General features: G+C 35.9%; 2 protein-coding genes across 10 annotated transcripts; both read right to left on the bottom strand.

The window, feature by feature from the left end:
• Positions 1 to 2,461: 2,461 nt before the first annotated feature.
• On the bottom strand, positions 2,462 to 9,098 carry LOC129897243 (TMV resistance protein N-like). 3 transcript variants are annotated; one of them, XM_055973023.1, is made up of 6 exons: positions 8,918 to 8,970; positions 8,455 to 8,826; positions 7,297 to 8,377; positions 6,596 to 6,871; positions 4,646 to 6,245; positions 2,462 to 2,757 (listed from the first exon to the last, which is right to left on the bottom strand). In XM_055973023.1, coding segments are annotated over exons 1-5 (3,240 nt in total). In that variant the 5' UTR covers positions 8,920 to 8,970; the 3' UTR covers positions 2,462 to 2,757; positions 4,646 to 4,736. The 3 variants fall into 3 exon arrangements, with proteins under 3 accessions (XP_055828998.1, XP_055828996.1, XP_055828997.1); XM_055973021.1 differs by having other exon boundaries at positions 8,455 to 9,096; XM_055973022.1 differs by lacking the exon at positions 2,462 to 2,757 and adding an exon at positions 2,764 to 4,528 and having other exon boundaries at positions 8,455 to 9,098.
• Positions 9,099 to 9,810: 712 nt separating this feature from the next.
• On the bottom strand, positions 9,811 to 26,189 carry LOC129897167 (uncharacterized). 7 transcript variants are annotated; one of them, XM_055973015.1, is made up of 12 exons: positions 25,623 to 26,189; positions 24,347 to 25,424; positions 23,269 to 23,598; positions 20,422 to 22,328; positions 18,828 to 19,920; positions 17,637 to 17,918; positions 13,571 to 17,050; positions 13,328 to 13,411; positions 12,359 to 12,440; positions 11,437 to 11,536; positions 10,337 to 11,121; positions 9,811 to 10,179 (listed from the first exon to the last, which is right to left on the bottom strand). In XM_055973015.1, exons 1-7 carry the CDS (start codon positions 26,123 to 26,125, stop codon positions 13,670 to 13,672), a joined length of 8,574 nt encoding a protein of 2,857 aa, XP_055828990.1. In that variant the 5' UTR covers positions 26,126 to 26,189; the 3' UTR covers positions 9,811 to 10,179; positions 10,337 to 11,121; positions 11,437 to 11,536; positions 12,359 to 12,440; positions 13,328 to 13,411; positions 13,571 to 13,669. The 7 variants fall into 7 exon arrangements, with proteins under 7 accessions (XP_055828990.1, XP_055828991.1, XP_055828989.1 ...); XM_055973016.1 differs by having other exon boundaries at positions 10,341 to 11,121; XM_055973014.1 differs by having other exon boundaries at positions 11,056 to 11,121.
• Positions 26,190 to 26,875: the final 686 nt, after the last annotated feature.

Here is a 26,875-nt window from a genome sequence, read left to right as displayed (position 1 = left end):
GTTTGCTCAAGTTTATTATATCAGTGATCATTGGGAGTTTGACAGGAATTGTTAGATCTTTTGTGTTGCAATTTGTTTATTTTTTTAAATAAATAAATATAAATCAATTAAACTTTGAACTAAAATGTATTACACATACATTAAAGTTGAATTAGTTCAAAGTTTAATGTATGTGTAATACATTTTAGTTCAAAGTTTAATTGATTTATATTTATTTATTTAAAAAAATAAACAAATTGCAACACAAAAGATCTAACAATTCCTGTCAAACTCCCAATGATCACTGATATAATAAACTTGAGCAAACAAATTTAGACTATAATAGAAGTATCAAATACACAATTTTTTCTTCAACGTCTAGCACACAAGTTCGAAACAACAACAAACTAAGAAAATACACATAAACAAATTGAAAATGCTATCAGTTAAATAATGTGTTGGTAGAATGACATACCGGATATAGATTCTCCGGCAGAACCGTATTTTTGCACAATCAATTTTGAGTTTTTGGATTCTTCTCCTGAGCAACTGTAGGTCTCACTTTCTTTGATTGAAATTGAGGAGGTAAATCCTCAAAATCATCATCACTGTCAACAACTTTCTTAGATGTCGATGCAATATCAACTCGTTTTCTTTTCGATTTAGATTTAGAACTCAACTCAGTGGGTTTTTTCTTACTTCTACCGCCCTTTTTCTTCACATGCATTGCTTGAAAATTTTGATTAACCTCACCACCAACTTCTTCTGGAGATTGATTTGCAGAAATTTTCAAACTAAAAGTAGGACCGCTATTCACTTCACCACCACCGGTTGAATCAACAATTCGAATTCGTGGGCTTCTTCTAGGAGATTTTTGACCTTCCATTACAATTGTGCACCTAAAACCTACGAATTTCGTCTGAAACAAACAAAAAGATGAAGGAATAAGGAAAGAATGAAGAAGCCCTAAGAGAAGAGAAAGAGAGAGAGCCAGAAAAATGAAGAGAAGTCCTAAGAGAAGAGAGAGAGTCAGAAAAATGAAGAAAAAACCCTAAGAGAAAGAGAGATATAATGACGCCCTTTTCCTTTTCCCAAATAAAAAAGTGTATATAATGTCTTATTTAATTAAAGTATTGTTAGTAATTGTTAAAAATGTTAATAAAGTAAAAGTATGTTTAAAAATGGTAAATATTTTTTAAAACACATTCAATTAAGTAATTTTTTCATACTTTTATATGTTTTTTAAATTTTTTTAAGTTGTTAATTGTTATAGTTATAGAACTTTTTACGTAATTTTCACACAATATAAGTTAGCCCTTTTGTCCTAATTTATGTGGCACCGATGAATTTGGAATGTCAACCAACTTTTTAATATATTTTAGGTTGTTAATTATTGTAATTTACAATACTTTTTACGTAATTTCACATAATATACGTCACTCTTTTTTTCCAATTTATGTGATACAAATATAATTTCGAGAATCAACCAAATCTTTTATAAGACTTTTATATTTAAGTATTGTTACTCATTGTAATTTATAGTATTTTTTACGCAATTTTTACATAATATATGCTACTTCCTTTATCCCAATTTATGTAGTATAGGTATACAACCTAGGAAGAGTTGTACGCCTACGGATATCTCAATTCTAGCAATTTTCAAATTGATCAGGATCTCTGGATAAATTTTGAGATCAAATGTTATGGAAATATTTTTTTTTCTAGTAAAACAAGTTTCATAAGTGATATTCCAAGTTCATTGTCTCCTTCCCACACATCCAATCCACTGAACCCCCCACTCCGAAACTAGTAGCGGAGCTACAGTGGTACCATAGTGGTCATCCGAACACCCTTCGCTGATAATTCACTGTATATATAAATCAAATATTACTTTATATCTACGTATATCATTTTGAAAATGTTTAAACACAATAAAGAGTAGTAGCTCGGTCAAGGGTGTTCATAGAGCTCTAGATGTGTGCTTTCTACAGGAATCGCTTTTGCTATCTTTACTGCGGAAATAGCCTTTGCTTTCTTTTTCTCAACATAAATCAACAAGTCCAAAACTAATTTTTGAGTATAGCATAGAACTTAGAAGCAACATTTGTTTTCCAATACAATAATATGTGAAAAGGCTGAGACAGGACATCTTTTCAAATTGGAAACTATCTGGCATCAATTGAAGTATCCATTGCTAATTTTCAAGTTCGAATTCTTGATTTGGGGCTATTTAAGGATAAGAATTGAATTAAGATAGTATGATCCCAGGATCTGATTTGAGTATCGAAAATTTAAGCTTGTTCACATCAGTTAACTCACCATGGCTCAACAGAAGTGGAGATAAGGTGAAGAATTATGACGACCCGAGTCTACACCCTAGGTGTAACCAGTACTTAGGATCACAAGTGTCCCCAAGCGGACCCTTGGTACTGGCATGCTGCTAATGATTAAACTTAACATTCTATGAACTGCAAGCGGAAGCTGAAATGGGAAAAATACTAAATGTATAACTGAATGAAATGATTGAAAATCCATGGAAAAACTGAACAACTAATGTCTGAAACGAAGCCTCTACCGACTAGAATGAAATGAAATAAGTTTGATGATACATGACCCTCAGCTACCCTCAAAAGCAAATACTGTCTGAAATAAAATTCTAACTACTGACTACTTCATGAAGTCCCTGAATGAGAAGAACTCATCAACTACAGACTGGAAAGCTGCAACCGGTCTAGTCAAGAGTCCGAGAGCGAACGCCTAAATTTACATCATAATAGGCTGTAACACACAGAAAAGTATGCGATCAGTACGTGGAATGTACTGAGTACGTAAGGTGACACTAAACATATTTTTTTTCTAGTAACAACATGATTTCAAAGACTGATGAGTTTCAATAATAATGAATATATGAAAATGGATAAAGGAACGTCTTAAAATCAGTGTATAAAGATCATCTGAGAAACTACTTTAAAAATAAATCTGTAAAATAAATTTGTTTCTATAGCTATGGACTGATAATATTTCTAAACTGCTAATCTAAGGAATCACACTGAAAATCCAAATGAATAGAAAAGTAATATTGTTACAGGGGAGTTTCTTACGACCAATATACACCATGCGAGCTCACTGTCCAACGTATATCCCTATACCTTGCCAAGGTATAATGTGTGTTTAATGTGGATCCTCTACTGAGCCTCTTGGACTAAAGGAGTTGACCGACTAGAGGTGTGCTCAAATCCTACGGTGACATGTAGTTATAGGAATTGGGTTTTCAGAACCCGCGTTCTCTCGGTATATTGATATGCTCATAGGTAAATAAATTAGGTGTCTGTCTAAATCAAGTGTGAGGCTTTACTAAGAAAAATATCTTTTCAATAATTTGTACTGAAATCGAAATCTGTATCATGCTAATTTCATGGTAAGTTCATGCTTGAAGCCAGTGGCGGATCCACCTTATGCCGAGGGGGTTCATCCGAACCTCCTTCGGCGGAAAATTGTACTATTTATATATGGTTAAAATAATTTTTTATGTATATAAAGTAGATGTCGAACCCCCTTCGACTAGCTCGTGTGTCTAGTTATTTAGATTTTGAACCCCCTTATTTAAAATCCTGGGTCCGCCACTGCTTGAAGCCATCACGGTTATAAAAAGCGGTAAAAAGCATGCTAATCAAGTTCAATATGGATTTAAAACCAAGCAAATCAACAAAACTGAAACCTATGATGAACTTACATGATCTGTGTAAAAATCCTAACTTGAATTCTAAAAATATGTAGTAATCGTTTGAAAGAAAATAAAACTTTGGCATGAAAATGAAAAAATACTCTTATTGAAGCCTTACATACCCGAGAGAACAAGAGTTCTGGAGCAGAACTTGATTGGAATGGCTTGGTTGAGAGTGTAGAATAAGAGAGAACTGATTGAAATAACGTGATATACTCCCCTAATTGGTGTTAAAACATCGTGGTATAGGCTTAGGAAAACAAGAAAAGGACGAAAATACCCTTGGAAACATGTTTTGAAATTCTTGGAACTAGTGACCCACGAGTCACTCCACGACTCTTGGTCTGATAGTACAAATGTGGACCTGGTTCACGACTCGTACTTTCAATCGTGGAAATCTAGGTAGATTTTGGAAGTCTATGAATCCACTTCACGAGTTGATAGGACTTGGTTCACGGCTCGTACTATCGGTCGAGGGAACCTAGGTGGATTTTGAAACTCTCTGAATCTACTTCACGAGTTAATAGTACGGATTGTGGACCTGGTTCACGACTCGTACTGTCAGTCGTGGGAACCTGGTTCACAGCTGGAAGTTGTTTCCACGAATCGTGGACCTGGTTCACGACTTGTGAACCAACTCGTGAGAACCTGGTACTGAAGTTTCAGGCTGATTTTCTCCATGCTACTCGTGAGAACCTGGAACTGAAAGTTTCAGGCTGATTTTCTCTATGCTAAGTGTTGTGTATTCGTAGCTTCGAAATCCGAGGTGTTACAAGAATCAATTGACAAAACTCACTGTTGATATGTAACTCACCCATTAATAAGCTGTTGTCAATAGAGGAAAGAAGAAAGAAAACAAAAAGGATAAATAAACTAATGAATAAGAAGAAAAAAAAATTGGTTTTGGAGAGAGTGTATAAAAAGAGAGAAGACAATATGTACCTATATTTAAGCTAAAATCCTGGGTTTGTGGGAATGAGCTGCAAAGTTTGTGAAGAGACTGGTTGTTGCTGCAGATTCTCAAAGACAAATCCTAGAGCTGTGACCTTTGTTTCTTAGAAGAGGAGCATCTGGCTTCATCAAATCGACCCCTCCTTTTCACAATGCAATGTTCTGTTGGTTCATCATTATTTTCCGTCATTTGTAACAAGGCCTTAAGCTTAGATTCATCTTTATACAACAAACGGAGTCCAAACTCCTTCAACTCTTCCGAAAAAGATAACATAATGTGCCTATAATCATTTGGTGTTTTCCCGTTTGCCTTAGATGTATCCCATAAGCTAGCAAGAGGTACCAAGAAAAAATGAATAGCAGATTCTGGAAAATCTTCTGAATGGTTGGATAAGGCAAGATTCCGCGTGATACACGGCATCCCATCATCACATAACAATTGAGCTGTGGTTTCTATCAAGCAGCCAGAGTAACAAACAGCAAATCCCAAGAAGTTATCACATATGTACCAATTTTCAGGCAATTTAACTGATACACTTTTATCTTTTCCCTGATGGTGGAACCATCTCGGGATATTTTTCCACTCATTGGTAGACACTCTTAGTGACAAGGAATCCGAAGCATAGATGTCATGCTGGAATGATGAGATATTCTGAAACAATGAATTACAGATCGAATCATTGCTCCAATCTGCATATATTGTGTATAATTGCCGTGGAAATTCTGGCAGCTGTGTAAGACACTTGCAATCTAATAAGTCCAAGGACTGAAGAGCGCAAAGTTGGGCTATGCTTTGAGGCAAATGCTCAAAATTATTTCCCCTGAGATTCAACACTTCCAAAGAGGATAAGCTTCCGATGTCTTCCGGAAGTCCTCCGTCTTTTAGATTGCAGTAACTGAGATTCAAAGTTTCCAATGAGCATAATCCCTGATCCACCGAAGGGAAGACAAAGTGCACTTCATCTTCGTGGCCTACTTCTGATTTTTGTTTTGCAAAAGTCAATAATTTAAGCCTGTTCAAGCGAACGATGGAAGACGGAGGTTGTGAGATTAGAGTATAACTGGCCTTAAGTATCTCCAAGTTTTCTAAATAACCTATCTCTTCTGGCAAGCTTTTGAGTTTTGAGCAGTAGGACACTTTTAGCATCACCAAACGTTTCAACTCGCCAATGCTGCACGGAAGTGTTGCAAGGTTTTTCATGCCACTCAAATCTAGCTCTGTAAGAGTAGATTGGTGCTGAATAATAGCTGATGGTAGTTTCCTTATCCCAGAGCGTTGCACGTGAATCTTTATCTCCGGCTTCATTTTTCCTCGAATCCTTGGAAATTTCTCTAAACTAGAGCAACCTTGTAGATATAGATATTCAAGAGATTCCCCGCTGACATATTTAAACCTCTCAAGGCTTTTACAATCTCTCAAATTTAACTTCATAAGTTTTTTGGAACATCCCAGGGAATGGTGAACCTCTTTAAGATTACTACACTCTTCCAGACCCAAATACTCCAATTTTGGCATATCCGTGAAATCTGGTGTTCGCATCAGGTTTTCACAGCCGCTGAGATCTAGCCTCCGTAGAAAAGGAAATTTCCGCTATTCAGAACAGAAGAAGAATGAGATAGGAAAACAAGAAATGCCAGGTAAAAGAATTGTCATAGTTGGCTATCTGTGGTTCTAGAATCTGTTTTGTTTCGTTACTTTTTTTCAAAAGCTACTGAGTTCACGCGAACTCGTAACTAAACCTTTGGATCCGTCCCTGGCTAAAGACAAAGTGTTTGATTCTATAAAGAAGTCTAATCGGGATACTTTATGTGTGCTTTTGACCATTAACTCATCACTAAAAGGTGTATCTATAGTCTAGTTAAGATGTCTATCTGAAAGTTATCTGAAAATACATAGGTATTTGATCAAAAGAAAAATAAAATTGAATTCAGCTATTGTACCTTTGTTTCAGTCCATAAATGAAGCAGCGAACTCTGCTGGAGATCAAGATGAACAAGCATGTCAGGATCAAATTTTGCTGGCAATGATTCCCAGGGATAATTACAACAGTCAAACCAACGCAAGTTGCTGGGAAGGTACTGATCATTGGAGCCATCATATGTATGAAAACCATTGATGTGTAATATCCTAAGCCTTGCAATATCTTTCATGGCTTTTTTTCTAAAGCTTAGGTCTTGAATTTCTTGTATCCAGATTGCTTCGATTGCCTTGGTCCCCTGGTAAAAAGATCATTAGTCTACATAGTATAACTTAACATATCGGCATAAAATCCACACTCAGTATGACTACTTTCTCACTCCTCACAATGCCAAATTTCTCATGTTTTGTTTATTTACTATTGAACTTGAAGTTCTTGAATAACTAATGCCACTAGAAAAATCAAGGTACAATATTAGTTAGGTCTTTCTTAAGAAATATGTCAGTTAAGAGAAATACTTTGAGCAACTAATTGTAATTCTATTTTGTAATAATACATTGTTTTGAGAAGTTCATTAGAGTCTAATCGAAAAAAAATTCATGTTGTGATAGAACGAGATTGTAATTTAAAGAAAACCAATAATTGTCATCTTTTTAATAAAAATTAATCAATGATCAAGTGCCTTCCGAACTGAGGATTGGTAAGGTAAGTTTTGGGACTTACTTGTATTTTTGCATTTGAGAATTTTTCGAAATCTTCAGTGAGCCATAGTCTACTGACTTCTCCCCGATCCTTTTGCATTGCCACTATGTATTTACCCATCTCTTGTATTAAGTCATGCATTTGAATCGTATCATATTCAGAGATGAACACAAGAGATTTGTCAATTAGCACCCTTAATCCGTCATCAGCTCCAAAATCACAGCACTCAAGAATTTGTTTGATCTCGGTTTGTTTTCTCCCTCTTAAGAAGCATGCAATATCAAGAAATATCTCTTGATCTTCACGCTCTAACCCATCATAACTTACTTTGAGGTTTTCAACAATTTTTGAACTAGAGTTTCTCTTTATTCGGTCAACAGCACTTCTCCACACATGTATATCCTTCTTATGTAAGTAAGAACCCCATACTTTCAGGGCTAAAGGAAGGCCTTTAGCATGACTTACTACCTCCAACGTTATCTCCTCGAAACACTTATGTGGAACTTCATTTTTGAAAGCATATTGGTTGAACAACTGAATAGCATCATGTTCATGTAGTGTAGTCACAGGATATACGGCATCATTTTTCCCTATGAAATGCTTGTCTCTAGTTGTTACAATAATTCTGCTGCCATTACCAAACCAACCAAGATCCCCTGCTAGGTACTCCAATTGGTCTCCGTGATCTATGTTATCAAGCACGACTAAAACCTTCTTCAAACGAAGTCTACGAGCCATCAGGTGCCTCCCGTCCTCCTTATCATGCACACAATTTTCTTTTTCCCCTACCAGTTTAGAGAGAAGGATACTTTGCAGAGAATGTATTTCATATTTGTTTTCTTTATTGTCCAGAAGGAAACAAGCACCATCAAATTTAGATGAGAGTGTATCAAAAATAGCTCTTGCTATTGTCGTTTTACCGACTCCCCCCATTCCCCAGATCCACACAATCCGAACATCATTGATTTTCATCTCTAGTAGGGTTTTGACTTTCTTTAAATGAGCATCTATTCCCACAACATTTGTCAAATAAGACAAAGAAGTTTCGCGCAATTTGGGCGAAATTTCATCAACAAGTTCCCCAATACATTCAGATTCAATCCTACAAAAACTAACACCATTATTGATATATACAGATAAGAGAGTCAAGAATAAGTATAATTTCACATCCAAACTCACCTATCACGGATATCATATCCTTTTAGATCCGCGACATCACTTAGAGCAGTCCTCCATCCTTTCACCTTGTGCATTCCTTCAACATCATCCTTATACCTCGATTCGTGTTTGGCCAATGCTTCTGCAAAGCTCTCCCTTTGGTTTCGAACATCTGATGGATCCACATCATAGAAGACTGGTATGACTAATTGTCCATTTTCTTCCTTGCATTCCATGATCTTCACTAGTTCATTCAAGCACCACCTCGACGTAGCATAATTCTTTGAGAAAATGATTATGGCAACTTGAGACTCTTCTATAGCTTTCACTAGTTCTTTGGAGAGGGAATCACCATTCTCTAGCCTTTTATCATCTAGAAAGGTGAATATTCCCCTGTTGTCCAAACGTTCATACAAGTGACTCGTAAAATTTAAGCGAGTATCTTTGCCTCTAAAACTTAGAAAGACATCGTACTTGTACTTACATTGAGGAAATGAATACTGTGAATTACTCTCAGAAGAAGAAGAAGATGATGATGCCATCAATTCTTGGAAGATTTGGAATTCTTGTCTGGCCTATGGATGGAGATCACAAGAGAGAAAAGATGTTATTGTTGACCCTGGTTAATAATGATTGGCTTTTTAGAAAATAAATCTGAACCATTCATTATTTTTTGGAGACACGTGTGCTAAAAATAGACACCCAACTGGAGAAATGACATACTGGAGGAAAGGGGAGGGGAGGGGAGCCAAAACCATTTGACTTGAGTCAAATTATTGCTACGGGACCAAGTCAACTGGTAAGCATTTTCATTGTATATTCATTCATATAATAAAGTATTAAGTAATAGATAGAACTTTCTGTGAAGCTTCTTAATTGTGAGCATGTCTGTTTAAAATGGTCAAGAGAATTGGCATAATTATTACCGTGAGGATTGAGCTGCCAAAAGAGATTATCCTCCTTTGGGCTGGAAGATAAGATTTATGCAGTCCCGAGTAGGAATAAATGCCACTTCTTCCCGTCGCATCCGTCTTCAGGACGATATAGCCATAAAGATGCACGTCTTAGTGGGGAAAAGATTTTGCCCCCGGTCGCTTAAAGTCTTATTGCCTATATCTCAAATAGGGCGCAAATTGAGGTGAACAGACTGGACCGCACGCATCTTAATCCAACTCTTTTTAGATCCATTTATTAGAGGTTTGAATATTGATTAGTGGTTAAAACAAAATGAATAGAACTAAATAAAGTGCAGGAGTATAGATCTGAATGTTTCAGTGTGTTTGCAAGCGTATCCAGGAGCCCTACTCTTAGCTCCGAGAGTATTCTCGTGTGAATGTGTTAGGCAAGAACTTAGACAAAGTAAAAGTAAACTGGGTATTTAAGAAATAATATATTGTTGTTGTATTGCTAGAATTCGGAATCCCTTTACAAATGTCTAAACCAAACTATAGGTTACAATGATGAAGCCTTGGCCAATAGAAAAGAGTACTGTTAACAATGCCAGTTAATATTTCTATAGAGCTCAAATTCGTAGGAGGCTCCGTCTGCGCACCTGAATCTCCTTAACACCTTGTCTCATTGTCCACGTCATTGCCTTCAGATCCATCTTCGCTATCTTCTATTCATATCACCGGGGATGTCTTTATCGAGGGCTCTTTTTCCTTGAAGGTGTGCTCCCGGATGACCTGTTTTCCGAGCCTTCTCTTGTAACGTCCCTTGTTTTATCTCCTTCCATGCCACGTGTACCTGGACGAGTTTAATACAGATAGATTTTGGTTGTTATAAGAGATAAAATTGATGATATGGTACAAAATTTATATGAAGATTGAATTAGTCAACTGATATATATGCTGTAGAGAGGTAAGTAGTAGGAAATTTCTGTGATAGAATAAGACCTACCTACCTACCTACCCACCCTATGTGGCTCCATACTCCAGAGTAATTTGTACACAATGTACAACTAAAAGTACAAGCTGATGAAGCAGCAAAAAAAAAAAAGAAGGGTAATTTCTTTGTCACCGAAAGCACAGCTTGACTTCACTCATGTTCGTCGTCTCGTTTGACAACTCTTTTTTTTTGGTTGATTGCATAGTAGCATTAGACAAAGCAGTGGGAGCAAAAGTAGTAGCACTAGTACCAGGGAGGATTATTTACAACTACAGAAGGGGGAAAACTACGCTGACTATTACTAAGGTGCTTTTTACGCAGGTAAACAGTGCCTGCTTTTTCAGCCTGGAGTGCATTGGTAATGCAATCTGGAGCTTGGTCAAAAACTTAAAGTGAACACCCTGGTGGTTGTTGGGACTGCCATCCCATTCTAATTCTCCAATTCTGAGATTACAAAAAATATACCTCTACTTATATTTAATTTTTGGTTGTTCCCTTAACACTGAATTGGATTGACCAGTTTCAGTGATTAGTTCCTATCGACTAACTATTTCTACCACAGGTAGATTTGACAGTGGATCAATATTAATAAACTCTCCGCGTGCTTGATGGTGTGAGAGAGTATTTGAGCTCAACATCCAAAGGAAGAATTAGTTTCTCTACCACCAGAACTACATTTGATTCCTGGAAATAGTTCCCCTTTGGTCTGTTTCTTCGTGATGTGAGGTGACTTACTAATAGTTCCATGGCTTCTTTCACCCACCCGTTTTGGTGAAGTTTTCTTGCTTCTCGCACATTCATCTGCAATAGGATTTTGGACAGACTACTCATCAGCAAATGTGAAGATGTGATTTTATTTCATAATGCAACGCAGCATTCTAGTCTAAGAGAGGTGTCGTGTGATCTTTACTAATAAGACCAGTATATAAATATTTGAAGAGAATATATTATTGCATACCCAAGTTCTTTCGTGAATCTCCTTCTCAGGCCAAGACACTAGTTATTCAAATAATTGATTTGTGAGTACTTTTAGGTAATAACTGAATTAATGTTGCATGATTCCAGGATCTAATTTGAGCATCAAAAATTTAAACTTGATGTTAGCCTTTAACTCACCTTGGTTAATCATGGCTCACACAAGCGGATATAAGATGAAGAATCAATTGACAAAACTCACTGATGATAATTGATATGTAAATCAACCATTGATGAGCTCCTGTCAATAAGGGAAAGAAGAAAGAAAACAAAAAGGAATCAGCACAAGAAAGTTATCAATTTTGGAAGAGTATTTTGTAGATAATAGGAGAGAACAGAGTTTCACTACAAACCAGGGAAAAAGAAATCATGAATATATTACTTATAATAAGAAATGTGACCTTCTATTGTTATTGACTATTCGATATCAACTGGCTTCACTGATCACAGAGTCACGGTGTTCACTATTTTCGTATCTTTTCCTACCATTCATAATGAGATGCTCTGTTGATTCATCATTATTTTCTCTCATTTGTAACAAGGCGTCTGTTGCTGCTTATATGGAATACACTCCATCAAATGGATGTGCAAAGTGCCTTCCTGAATGGGTTCTTAAAGGAGGAAGTATATGTCAAGCAGCCTCCAGGCTTTGAAAACACTGAATTTCAAGACCATGTTTTCAGACTTGACAAAGCACTATAACATAGAGCAAATCCCAAGAAATTATCCGTTCCCTGATGGTGGAACCAATTTGGAATCTTCCTCTTAGGATGCTCAATGATAAACACTCTTAGTGACAAGTTAAATGCGGAGGTTTACTTTAGGATAGAAGGATTAAAAGTGCTAAACTGAGTTGTCCCACAAAAAGCTTTTAAAGTTATGTAATGTTTAAGAAACTTCTGTTTTTTTCAAAATGAAAATTATTTTGCTAAGTAAAATGGTGAACATCAGTTTCTGATGAAGAGTAAACAAGAGTAGGTTCTTTCGGATAAGATAGCCATCACAATAGTAAGCATCTGTGGTATTCAAGTTTATTTCTATAAATCAAATCCAGAGTGCTCACTTCGTCAACATCTTCAGTCTCTTGATCCTGCTTAGTTAACTGTGGCAAATTACCGCATAAACTCCTCAGCAGCAGCACAGGCCTGAAAACCCCACCAAAATTTTACTTCATGTAGGAAAAACTAGTTCTATAACTAATGCAGCACATAATTAAGCGACAAACTCAGAATGTTTCCCTGACTAGAGGAATTATTGTTGATATAGAAGCATCTACAAATTAAGTTAAGAACTATTCCATTTTTGGCCGAACATCACACAGCAAAGCCAAAGAGGTTTATACGTCCTTATCAAAGACTCCGATTGCCCAATTTGAACAATGGAAATAGCAATTGAAGTATTCATCTGCTGAACAAAAAAAAATGATACTTCAAAATGAATATGATAATTGATTCTAAGGAGAAATCCTAGTCCTTCATTCTCACTGGAAAATGTGAGTGAACTAATTAAAGAAACCAAAAATACTTAATTTCAGAGAATCATTTTATAGACAATTAAATTGTAATAAGAACCACCATAAATTAATAAGTCGAAAAACAAACTTGAGTATAACATAGAACTTAGGAGAAAATTTGTTTCCAATACTCTAAGGGGTCGCTTGGTATGAGGGATAAGAGATAATAATGCCGGGATAAATGCAGAGTTATTTTATTTTATGTTTGGTTAAAGGTATCTCCACTTGTGGGATTTCACTGGGTATGTTGTTGTTGTTGTTTTTGTTTGGTTAAAGGTATTAGTTAGTCCTGGGATTATTTATTCAACCATTCATAATAAAATGATGGAATAAGTTATCCCATATAAATGGGGGGTTAACTAATCCCATGGGATATCCAACCCATGATATATCTTTGTCTATCCCATCCAATACCAAACAATGTGAGTACTTTAAGGTAAGAATTTAGTGAAGATTGAATGATTCCAGGATCTGATTTGACTATCGAAAAATTAAACTTGTTCACATCCTTTAACTCACCATGGTTTATCATGGCTTAACACAAGATGGAGAATCAATTGACAAAACTCACTGTGGATATGTACATCACCCATTCATGAGCTCCTGTCGATAGAGGAAAGAATAAAGAAAACAAAAAGGAAAGAAATGAAAAAAGTTATCAACGAATTGGAAGAAGACTTTGTAGCTAACAGGAGAGAATTACATAAGAGGAGAGTGAACAGAATTTCACTAAGGGGAAAAAAAAATCATGAGGTATATTACCTGTATTTAAGCAAAATCCTGGCCTTATGGGAAAGAGCTGCAAAGTTTCTGAAGAGACTGGTTGTTGCTGCAGATTCTAAAAGACAACTCTGATGAATATTAGAAATGTGACCTTTGTTTCTTAGAAGAGGAGCAACTGGCTTCATTATGGTGTTCGCTATCATCATATTTGTTCCTCTTTGTCCCAACGCAATGTTCTGTTGATTCATCTTTATACAACAAACGAAATCCAAACTCCTTCATTTCTCCGTAGAACGATAACGTCATAATCCCATAGTCATTTGGTGTTTTTCCATTTGCCTTAGATGTTTCCCATAAGCCAGCAAGAGATACCAAGAAAAAATGAATAGTAGACTCAGTATCACCTTCTGAATCGTCCGATGATTCTGTATCATAATTTGGAAGGAAGGACAATTCTAGTTTCTGGGTCATCCCATCATCACATAAGAGAATCAAGTCAACTGTGGTGTCAATTAGGTTGCCAGAGTAACATACAGCAAATCCCAAGAAGTTATCTGATACATACCAATTTTCAGGTAAATTGATCGATACACTTTCATCCATTCCCTGATGGTGGAACCAACTTGGGATCTTATTCCCACCATGCACAATGGTAAACACTCTTTGTGACAAGGAATCTGAAGCAGAGATGTCATTCGGCAAGGAAATGATATCCTGAGACAAGGAATGTGGAAGTGAAATATACATGGAATTTAGATCCCTCATCACACTGTCTAACATGTGAATATCCGACTTCACTTTCATGCTTCCGAGGATTTCTGGAAAATTTTCTAAACTAGAGCACCCCTCTAGATTCAGATATTCAAGGGCATCGATGCACAGAACTGGAAACCTCTTGAGCCGTTTACAATTAGTCAATTTTAATGTACAGAGCTTTTTGAGATATCCCAGGGAATGATGAACCTCTTCAAGATTCATACAATCTGACAGATTCAAAATCTCCAAGTTTTGCGTCCCCCCAAAACCTGGCAACTCTTTAAGCCCCTTGCAATATGATAGGTCCAAGGATCGAAGAGCACCAAGATGGGCTATGCTTTGAGGCAGCTGCTCAAAATTATTTCCACAGAGACATAACTCGTTCAAAGAGGATAAGAACCCAATGTCCTCCGGAAGCCCTCCATCTATTAGATTGCAGTAACTGAGATTCAGAATCTCCAACAAGCGTAATCCGTCAGACACCGGAGGGAAAACAAAGCACACTCCATCTTCGAGGCCTACTTCTGATTTTTGTTTTGCAAACCGCAAGAAATGAAGCTTGTTCAAATGGACAATGGAGCGCGGAGGTTGTGAAATTAGAGTATCTTTGGCATCAAGCCACTCCAAGTTTTCTAAATCCCCCATCTCTTTTGGCAAGCTTTCAAGTTTTGCGCATGCCGACACATTTAGCTCCACTAAATTTTTCAACTTACAAATAGTGCTCGGAAGTGTTACAAGGTTTTCTAAACCTCTCAAATCTAGGCACCTTATCCCACTCTTTAACTTCAAATTCATGCTTCCGAGGATTTCTGGAAAATTTTCTAAACTAGAGCACCCCTCTAGATTCAGATATTCAAGAGAATCGATGCACAAAACTGGAAAGCTCTTGAGTCGTTCACAATTAGTCAACTTTAACGAACAGAGCTTTCTGAGAAATCCCAGGGAATGATGAACCTCTTCAAGATTCATACAACTTGACAGATTCAAAGTCTCCAAGTTTGGGATCCCTATGAAACCTGGCAACCCTTTGAGCCTCTTGCAATCTGATAAGTTCAATGATCGAAGAGCACCAAGTTGTGCTATGCTTCGAGGCAAATGCTCAAAATTATTTCCACAAAGATACAACTCTTTCAAAGAGTGTAGGCATCCAATGTCTTCTGGAAGTCCTCCATCTATTAGATTGCAGTAACTGAGATCCAGATGTTCCAATGAGCATAAGCCTTCATTCACTTGAGGGAACACGAAGTACACTCCATCTACGAGACCTCTTGAATTTGGTTTTGCAAAACTCAAAAATTTAAGCTTGTTCAACTGGACAATGGAAGGTGGAGGTTGTGAAATTAGAGTACCTCTAGCATCAAGATTCTCCAAGTTTTCCAAATCCCCTATCTCTTCTGGAAAGTTTTTAAGCTTAGAGCAATCCGACACATTTAGGCTGACCAAACTTTTCAACTTACAAATGCTGCTCGGAAGTGTTGCAAGGTTTTCAAAACCTCTAAAACCTTGAGCCCTTATTACACTGTCTAGCATGTGAATCTCTAACTCCACTTTCATGCTTCCAAGGATTTCTGGAATTTTTTCTAAGCTAGTGCAATCCCGTAGACACAGATAGTCAAGAGAATCAATGCATAGAGCTTGAAACCTCTTCAACCGTTTACAATTAGTCAATTTTAATGTACAGAGATTTTTGAGAAATCCCAGGGAATGATGAACCTCTTCAAGATTTATACAATTTGACAGATTCAAAGTTTCCAAGTTTTGCATCCCCATGAAACTTGGCAACTTTTTAAGCCTCTTGCAATATGACAGGTCCAAGGATCGAAGAGCACCAAGTTGGGCTATGCTTTGAGGCAAATGCCCAATGTTATTCATACTGAGATTCAACGTCAACAAGTTTGACATCCCCATGAAACCTGGTAACTCTTTAAGCCTCTTGCACTCTTTTAAGTCCAAGGATCGAAGAGCACCAAGTTGGGCTATGCTTCGAGGAAGATGCTCAAAATTGTTTCCACTGAGATTCAACTCTTTCAAAGAGGATAAGGATCCAATGTCTTCCGGAAGTCCTCCATCAATTAACTTGCAGTAACTGAGATCCAGATGTTCCAATGAGCGTAACCCTTCACTCACTTCAGGGAACACAAAGTACACTCCATCTTCGAGGCTTACGCTATATCTTAGTTTCGCAAAACTCATGAATTTAAGCTTGTTCAAGCAGACGACAGAAGACGGAGGTCGTGAAATTAGAGTCCCTGTGGCATCAAGCTTCTCCAAGTTTACTAAATCTCCTAGCTCTTCTGGCAAGCTTTCAAGTTTATAGCAATTTGACACATCTAGAATAACCAAACCTTTCAACATGCCAATGCTGCTCGGAAGAGCTACAAGGTTTTCTAAGTGTCTCAGAGTTAGGCACTGAACAGTATATGATGGCAGTTCCCTTATCTCAGAGTCCCACATCTTAAACTCTAAGTTCGGCTTTGTTCTTCCGCAGATTTCTGGAAATTTCTTTAAACGAGAGCAGAACTTTAGATCCAGATATTCAAGAGATTCCACGTTAACACATGGAAACCTCTTTAGGCGTTTACAATATATCAAATTCAACCTCTTGAGTTTTGTGGGACATCCCAGGGAATGGTGAACCTCTTCAAGATTAATACAATTGCCCAAATCCAAATACTCCAAATTTGACATCTCGGTGAAATCTGGTGTTTGCGTCAGGTCTCTAGAGCGGCTGAGATCTAGTGTCCGTAGATACGGGAAATGCTGCTATTCAGAACAGAAAAAGGATGAGAAAGGAAAAAACAAGAACACAGAGGTAAAAGAATCTGTAAAAAAAAAATTGGCTGAAATTTCAGTACATTTATCCAAATAAAAAAAAATATTTAGCCAAGGCAGTAGAGTTCTAACAATGTTTCTTTTTTATTTCCTCTTTAGATGCAATGACTATTTATTTCAATATTGTATTTTTCTACAAAATAGTTTTACATAATTTACCCTTCATGTTTTACCACATACAATCTTAGGATGAGATTCATATCTTGCTAGGGAAATGTTTGAAGGATTTAGCTTCTTTTAAGTTAAAATTATGATAGGAAGATTTGGGAGATAAATGACATACAGATCTTACAGTAATAGATATGAGCACAACCAAAAATTATATGAAATATATTAATTTGAGTTTATGAAACTAATAAATTTTTTTCGTTTAAAGACATGCATCATAGTTTTAGAACAAGACAAAATATAAAGTAGATCAAATAAAACAGGCTGAAAGAAGTAGTATTTGCTTATCACTAAAGGACAAAGATAGTTAGAGAGAAAATAAAAATAAACAAGAATTTAACTATTGTACCTTTATTCCTGTCCATAAATGACGCAGTGAACTGAAGGGAAGTTGAAGATGAACAAGCCTTTTGGGTTCAAAATTTTCTGGTAACGACTCCCAAGGAAAGTGATTCCAGACAAACCAACGCAAGTTGTTGGGCAGGTATGCAATGGAGCCATCATGGCAAGGGGAGCAATCTTGGGACCATATGTATAATATCCTCAGTATTTCCATATTTTTCATGGCCTCTTTGCTAAAGCATATATTTTTATCATAACAAAACCAGATTGCTTCCATTGCCTCAGTCCCCTGGTTAAAAAGACATTTCTTAACAAAAGTATAACTTCAAATGTAGTATAAAATCCAATTGCCAATATGATTACTTTCTCAATCCTCCCAGTGCCAAATTAACGTAAAATATTTTTTAGGAATTTTTAACCAAATATGTTGCTTAAGATAAATACTTTGTGCAGTTAATTCAACAATTCTATTTTCTAATGGAGCTACACATTTTCTAAGAAGTTCTTTAGAGCCAAGTCTGAAAGTTTTTTCATGCAGTGATAGAATAAAATTGAAATTGTAGTAGTGCCAACAACTTGTAAATTTTTTCAATAGAAAATTCAATGGTAAAGTGAATTCCTGATTAAATTAGTATATATAAAATGTCATACAAAATTCAAGTTATTTCAAAGAAAGAAGTTGTCTTAAACAGAGTAGTGACTACTAGACTAAGAGAATGTTTGGATGGGCTTAAAACTTTTGGCTTATAAGCCAAAAGTCATAAGAATTTTAACTTATGGCTTTTGGCTTTTTTTTTTATCTTTTTGACTTAAAAACAAGTGCTTACAAGTATATTTTTATTTTACCCAAACATTATAGAAGTGCTTAAAAGCTATTTTAGCTTAAAAGCACTTTTAAAAAGCCAATCCACATAGGCTCTAAATAATGGCTTAGTAACATAAGAAAAACAAATTAGGCAGTGGTAATTAAATTGGCTAATTGACGAACTAGGCAGTGTTAGGCAATTAATGCTACTAAGCCATGATTTAGGCAGTGGTAATTAAAGTGGCTAGTTAATGCTTCTACTACTAAAGTAAGAATCTGATGTGACTTAAGTGCGAAATATGAAGAAGAAGAACAAATAATGGAATTGACCCTATATGTCTTTGGAATATGAAAACTAGAAACTGAATATTATTGTATTGTTAGCCTACTTACTGTATGGTTGACCATCACTTCTTCAAAATCTTCATAGTCCCATATTCTGCTACATTCACCCGCATCCTTTTGAGTTTTCACTAGGTATTTACCCATATCTTGTATTAAGTCATGCATTTCAATCGTATCATCTTCAGTTAAGAAGACAAGAGATTTTTCAATTAGGACATCCAATCCATATTCAGCTCCAAAATCACAGCTCTCAAGGATTTGCATGACTTTCTTTTTTTCATCTCCTCGGAAAAAACAAGCTATATCTAGAAATATCTCTTGTTCTTTGGGCTCCAACCCATCATAACTTATTTTAAGTTTTTCAACAATATCTGAACTATAGTTTTCCTTTATTTTGTCTACAGTTCTTCTCCACTGAGTTAGGCCTTTCCTATGCAACAAAGAACCCCATACCTTGAGGACTAAAGGAAGGCCTTTAGCATGATTTACTACCTCCAACGAGGAGTTCTTAAATCGCTCATCTGGAACTTCTTTTTTGAAAGCATACTGATTGAACAGTTGCATAGCTTCAAGATTAGGTAGTGTAGGCACTTCATATATTGCAGAAGCATTCTTCTCTATCAAATCTCTATTTCTAGTTGTTACAACAACTCTGCTACCATTACCAAACCAACCAACATCACCTGCTAAATACTCCAAATGATCTCTTTCATCAATGTCATCAAGCACAATTAGCACCTTCATAGAAGAAAGTCTGCTCTGAATCATGCACTTCCCATCGTACTTATTATTGACGTGATCATCTGTTTTTCCTAACAGTTTAGAGAGAAGTGTATTTTGTAAATAATGCAGTTGATTCTTTTTGGCATTTTCTTTAACATCCTCGAGAAAACAAGCAGCTTTGAATTGATCAGATAGAGTATGAAAGATGGCTTTTGCTATTGTCGTTTTACCGATTCCACCTGTTCCCGAGATCCCTACGATCCGAACATCATCGATTTCTATCTCAAGTCGGAATTTTAGTTTCTCTAAATGAGCATGTATTCCCACAACATCTTGCAAAGAAGATAAAGAATAAGCACCATTGCATAATTTGGAAGAGATGTGGTCGACGATCTGCTGAATATTCTCAGATTCAATCCTACATAAATAAGAAGATTGATTGTGGAAAATGTGAGAAAGTCAAGTATTAGTAAGTATTTCATATTGTTAAGGGTAATAACAACAATCTATATGAAAGTTGCAAAACCTGAATAGTTTGTGAGGATTTTTATATGTTCTCTCTAATTGAATTGATAGGACTATGCAAAAACATATATAATCCACCATCATTCTTTTATGTGTTTTTAATTGATAGGACTATGCCTTCTTACTGATAAAACCGAACTCTTGAAGAACCAATCAAAATATTATCTACCTAACAATGTCATTGAGCAATAAAACAAAAAGGAATTATGCCTTCTTACAGATCGCAATATATAATTATTCTATTTTTAGAAAATATGAAAATATTACATAAGAAATATATAATCATTCTGTTTTGACTCAGTTTTGTAGGTAGTTTCCACAGATGTATCCAAATTTGAATGGAAATAATTTCGTTTCTTTTTTCATGAAAAGCAATTATGTATTTTTAACTCACCCGTCACGGATATCGTATCCTTTTAGATCTGTGGCAGCAGTTAGGGCATTCCTCCATCCTTTCACCTTCTGCATTCCTTCAGCATCATCCTTGTACATCGATTCATGTTTGGCGAAGGCTTCTGCAAAGCTCTCCTTTTGGTTCCGAACATGTGATGGAACCACATCATAAAACACTGGTATGACAGTTTGTCCATTTTCTTCCTTGCATTCCATGATCTTCACTAGTTCATCCAAGCACCATCTCGATGTAGCATAATTCTTTGAGAAAATGATGAGGGCAACTTGAGACTCTTCGATAGCTTTCAAGAGTTCTTCTTGGACCGAATCGCCACGCTCTAGCGTTTCATCATCTTGAAAGGTGAATATTCCCTTATTTCTCAAACCTTGGTACAAGTGACCCGTAAATGTTCTGCGGGTATCTTCACCTCTAAAACTTAGAAAGACATCATACTTCCATTGAGGCAACTGTGACGATCTAGCAGAAGAAGAAGAAGACGCCATGGATTCATTATTTTCCCTTATTTGTAACAAGCCCTCAAACTTTGGTTCGTGTTTATACAACAAACGAAATCCAAACTTCTTTTCTCCAGAAAAAGATAACATAATAGGCCGATGTGGTGTTTCTCCAATTGCCTTAGATATATCCCATAAGCCAGCAAAAGGTACGAAGAAAAAATGAATAGCAGTTTCTGGAAATTCTTCTGAATGGTTGGATAAGGCAAGTTTCTGGGTCATCAATGACATCCCATCATCACATAAGGGAATCAAGTCAACTTTGGTGTTACTTAAGTTGCCAGAGTAACATACAGCAAATCCCAAGAAGTTATCCGATACATACCAATTTTCAGGCAAATTGACTGATACACTTCTACCAGTTCCCTGATAGTGGAACCAACTTGGGATATTCTTCCCCATAGCGGTAAACACTCTTAGTGACAAGGGATCTGAAGCAGAGATGTCATTCTGGAATGATGAGATATTCTGAAACATCGAATTACAGATTGAATCATTGCCCCAATCTGCATTAATTGTATCTAATTGCTGTGGAAATTCTGGAAGCTGTGTAAGCCTCTTGCAATGTGATAAGGTCAAGGATCGAAGAGCACCAAGTTGGGCTATGCTTTGAGGCAAATGCTCAAAATTATTTCCAGCGAGAATCAACTCTTTCAAAGAGGATAAGCATCCAATGTCTTCCGGAAGTCCTCCATCTCTTAAATTGCAATAGCTGAGATTTAGTTCTTCCAAAGAGAGTAACCCTTCATTCACCTGAGGGAACACAAAGTACGCTCCATCTTCTGACTTATGCTTTGCAAAAGACAAGAATTTAAGCTTGTTCAAGCGGACAATGGAAGACGGAGGTCGTGAAATTAGAGTCCCTGTCGCATGAAGCGCCTCCAAGTTTTCTAAATCAGCTATCTCTTCTGGCAAGCTTTTAAGTTTTGAGCAGTAGGACACATCCAGCTTCACCAAACCCTTCAACTTACAAATGCTGCTTGGAAGAGATACAAGGTTTTCCATATCACTCAAATCTAGCTCTGTAAGACGAGCTTGGTGCTCAATAATAGATGATGGTAGTTCCATTATCCTAGATCCTTGCATGTGAATCACTAACTCTGGCTTCATTCTTCCGAGGATTTCTGGAAATTTCTCTAAACTATAGCAACCATCTAGGTGCAGATATTCAATAGACTCCACATTAACGTATGGAAACCTCTTTAGGCGTCCACAACTCTGCAAATTTAACTCAATGAGTTTTCTGCAACATGCTAGGGAATGGTGAACCTCTTCAAGACTCGAACATTCCTCCAAATTCAAATACTCCAAATTTAGCATCCCCGTGAAATCTGGTGTTTGCATCAGGCTTTTGGAGTAGCTGAGATCCAGCTTTCGTAGAGACGGCAAATGCTGCAAAATACTCAGAATACAAAAAGAATGAGATATATAGGAAAACAACAGCAGTAGCTGCCCCGGATTTAGATTTAGCTAGTGGGCTTATCTACGAATTAAATGACCTGTGCTTAATTGAAAAATTAGCTTCCAAGTGGAATATTTTTCGCATATCTCTTCTTGCTTCTTCTTATTTAGAATGCACATTTTAACCCAAATTTGTAAAAAAAATTCTTTAGATGTAATGGCTATTTGCTTTAATTGTGTGTTTTTTTTCTTTTTGGGGACCAAATCCATAGCAAAGTAACTTGGCTAGAATTCCATTGTTTTAGCCGAACAGAAAAGTTATGCCAAAATGATACAGATCCAACTGCATACTTCTTTTTGTTTCGTCTTTAGATGCAGTGACTATTTATTTCAAGTGTGTATTTTTGGGTGGAAAAATATGTATATAAAAGAATTTGGTTGCAATTCCATTATTTTCAGCTAAACAAAAACGTTTTAGCCAAAATATTGGATAGTGTAAGTTTCTTCTTTAGATGCAATGACTACTTATTCTTATTGTGGACTCTTTTGTGTATTGTTTTTTCCAGAACAAATCTGTAAAAACAGTTGGTTGAAATTTCATTATGATTATCCACATAAAAAAAAGATTAGCCAGGGTAGTAGAGTTCCAACTGTTTCTTTTTATTTCCTCTTTGGATGCAAGGACTATTTATTTCAGCACTGTATTTTTCTTTTTCGGGCCAAGCTTGTGGACTCGTCAGGAGGATAAATGATAACAAAGAGAGTAATGAAAACAACACAAGTTTTTAAATTGAGCTTCTTAGTTAAATTATGATTCGAAGATTTGAAAGAAAACGACATAAAGATAATATAATAACTTATTTCATTTAAAACACAAGTATCATAATTCTAGGAAACAACAAAATAGAAAGTATCTCAAATAAAACGGTACCTTTGTTTCCGTCCATAGATAACAAAGCAAACTCCACCGGAGATCAAGATGAACAAGCCTTTGGGGTTCAAAATTTTTTGGCAACGACTCCCAAGGAAAGTGATTCCAGACAAACCAACGCAAGTTGTTGGGAAGGTACTCAATGGAGCCATAGGGAATGTCTTCCGAATCAATCGAAGAGGGAGGTGAAGAAAAGGAAGTTAGCCTATCATATTCATTCCCATCACATATGCATAATATCCTAAGCCTTTTCATATTTTCCATTGCCTTTTTATTAAAGCATAGTTGTTCAAAACAAGTAAACCAGATTGCTTCCACTGCCATGGTCCCCTGGTAAAAAGATCATGAGTCAACAAATCATAACTTCAAATGCCGTGAGCAATCCACTAATTACCAATAATACTATTTTCTTATTGTACTCCTCGCATGCAAATTTTTGTTATGTTTTGTATTATTTATTATTGCACTTGAAGAGCACTATTTAAAAAGAAAAAAATAGGGTACAATATTAGTTTGGTCTTTCGCAAGAAATATGTCACTTAAGAGAAATGCTTTGTGCAATTAATCTATTTTCTAATGATACAATTTTTGAGAATTTTTTTAGAGTTTAAGTCAAAAGGTTTTTTCATGCTCTGATAAAAAGAAATTGTAATTGAAGCAGTACCAACAATTTTAATCTTTTAAATTAAAAAAAAATAATCAATTATCAAGGAAATTTTGGACCGAGGATTGGTAACAAGGTAAGTTATGGCCCTCCTTACTTATATTTTTTCATTTGAGGATTTTTATTAATAAAAAGTTACTCAGGGTAAATATCTGGGTGATATTAGCTTAAAAACTACTAATACTGTTAAGTAGCCACTAGACTAAGTCATGGCATAATAACATAAGCTGGACGAATTAGCTATGTGAGGCAATTAATGTTACTTTTGCTTCTTCTATTAAAGTTAACGACCAGAATGAAAAACCTGCAAGAATATGAAGCAATAGGAACACATAATTGGAATTGACTGCCCTATATGTTTTTGGAATATGCAAACTAGAAATTGAGTATTATTGCATTGTTTAGCCTACTTACTGTATTGTTGATAATCAGTTCCTCGCAATCTTCAGCGTCCCATACTCTGCTCCATTCGCCCGGATCCTTTTGCATTTTCACTATATACCTACCCATATCTTGTATTAAGTCATGCATTTCAATTGTATCATATTCAGAGATGAACACAAGAGATTTGTCAATTAGCACCCTCAATCCATCATCAGCTCCAAAATCACAGCTCTCAAGAATTTGCTTGATCTCGGTTTGTTTTCTCCCTCTTAAGAAGCATGCAATATCTAAAAAAATCTCTTGCTCTTCACAATCCAACCCATAATAACTTATTGCGAGGTGTTCAAGAATATTTGAACTAGTGTTTCTCTTTATTCGGTTTACAACACTTCTCCACACAGTTATGTCCTTCTTATGTAAGAAAGAACCCAATACTTTTAGGGCTAAAGGAAGGCCTTTAGCATGACCTACTACCTCCAATGTTAGCTTCTCGAAACACTCATCTATTACTTCTTCCTTGAAAGCATATTGATTAAACAGTTGAATAGCTTCATGTTCAACAAATGTAGTCACTTTATATACTACATTATTCTTCCCTACAATTTGCTTGTTTCTAGTTGTTGCAATAATTCTGCTTCCATTGCCAAACCAACCAAGATCCCCTGCTAGGTAATCTAAATGGTCCTCGTGATCAATGTCATCAAGCACAACTAAAACCTTCTTAAAACGAAGTCTGCGAGCAATCAGGTGCTTTCCGTCCTCCTTATTGTTCACGTAATTAGCTTTTTCCCTTAATAGTTCAGAGAGAAGGATATTTTGCAAAGAGTGCATTCCATGCTTGTTTCCTCCAATGCCCGCAAGGAAACAAGCACCATCAAATTGAGATGAGAGTGTATCGAAAACAGCTTTTGCTATTGTAGTTTTACCGACTCCCCCCATTCCCCAGATCCCCACAATCCTAACATCATCAATTTCCATCTCTAGCAGGGATCTAATTTTCTTTAAATGAGTATCTATTCCCACAATATCTTGCAAATATGATAAAGAAGTCTTGCATAATTTGGATGAAATTTGATCAACAATATCCCGAATACATTCCGATTCAATCCTACAAAAAGTGAGAAGGTTCTGTTGATACATATACACATCAGAAACACAACAAGAGAATACTTCACATTGTAGAGTACTGCGTAATTATGATAAAAGGGATAAATCACGTAAATGAAACTCAACATTTTTGGTACAGATTCTTTGTTCTATGTTAAAGTCGTCTCCCGATTTCAGTTTATGTATTATTTTAACTCACCTATCACGGATATCATAGCCGCTGAGATTGGCAGCTTGAGTTAAAGCAGCCCTCCATTCTTTGACCTTGGTCATTCCTTTAACATCATCTATATACCTCAATATGTGGTTAGCAAATGCTTCTGCAAACCTCCCCCTTTGGTGTCGAACTTCTGATGGATCTACATCATAGAAGACTGGTATGACTAATTGTCCACTTTCTTCCCTACATTCCATGATCTTCACTAATTCATCCAAGCACCAACTAGATGTAGCATAATTCTTTGATAAAATAACTAGGGCAACTTGAGACTCTTCGATTACTTTCAATTGTTCGATCAAATCGCCATGATCTGGCGTTTCATCATCTAGAAAGGTGGTTATTCCCCTGTTTATCAAACCTTTGTACAAGTGACTTGTGAAATTTTTGCGAGTATCTTCGCCTCGAAAACTTAGAAACACATCGTATTTCCATTGAGTCAACTGCGACGATCTAGCTAAAGAAGATGATGGTGATGCCGCCATGGATTCAGTTAATTCGTTAATTGATGCGTCAAATATGCAGAGTTTCTACGAAGATAAGGTTTTTACTCGGTGGATTGGATTATAAGCTTATTTCGGGTTTTTTTAAGTGTTTGTGTGATCAATTTTAAATTATTTTGTAATAAACCCAATAAATTATTTGAATAAAATTATTTTAAGCAGTTTATAAGATAAAAACAGTTTATAAATTAAAAAAATATTGGTCTATACCTACTATTTTTTTTTAACTTATAAGCGATTTTCAATTTATAAAATACTTAAAAATAAGTCAATTAAAACACGCTAATAGTCAACTATCTATGGCATGTTGTAGGAAATTTCTGTGAACGCCACTGTGTCATGTACACGATGAACAGCTAAAATTACAAGCATATGAAGCTACGAAGTTGGGGGCACATAGGAGGTAGTTGATGAGAAATAAAAAGTGAATCAAATGGCTCAAATTTCTTTTTATTTTAAATGGTTTATATCCGTATTAAAATTCGATTAATCCGAATTCACATATAGTAAAATCTCATTCAAAGGATATTGCTTCCTATCAAAAAAAAAATCATATTCAAGACTTGACTGATTAAAGGAAAAATGGCCTCATCCACTATACTAGATTCTTTCATGGGAAACTTACATAAATATACAATATTAAGAAAATATTTACTATTTATAGCAATAAAAAAATAATTTCACTGAACACTTATAATATAATTATAATACAGTTTTAATACATATTGCAGA

This window comes from Solanum dulcamara, chromosome 1, assembly GCF_947179165.1.
Source record: "Solanum dulcamara chromosome 1, daSolDulc1.2, whole genome shotgun sequence".
NCBI lineage: Eukaryota > Viridiplantae > Streptophyta > Magnoliopsida > Solanales > Solanaceae > Solanum > Solanum dulcamara.
Note: the sequence above shows the minus strand (reverse complement) of the source record. Positions and strands in the feature narration are given on the sequence as shown.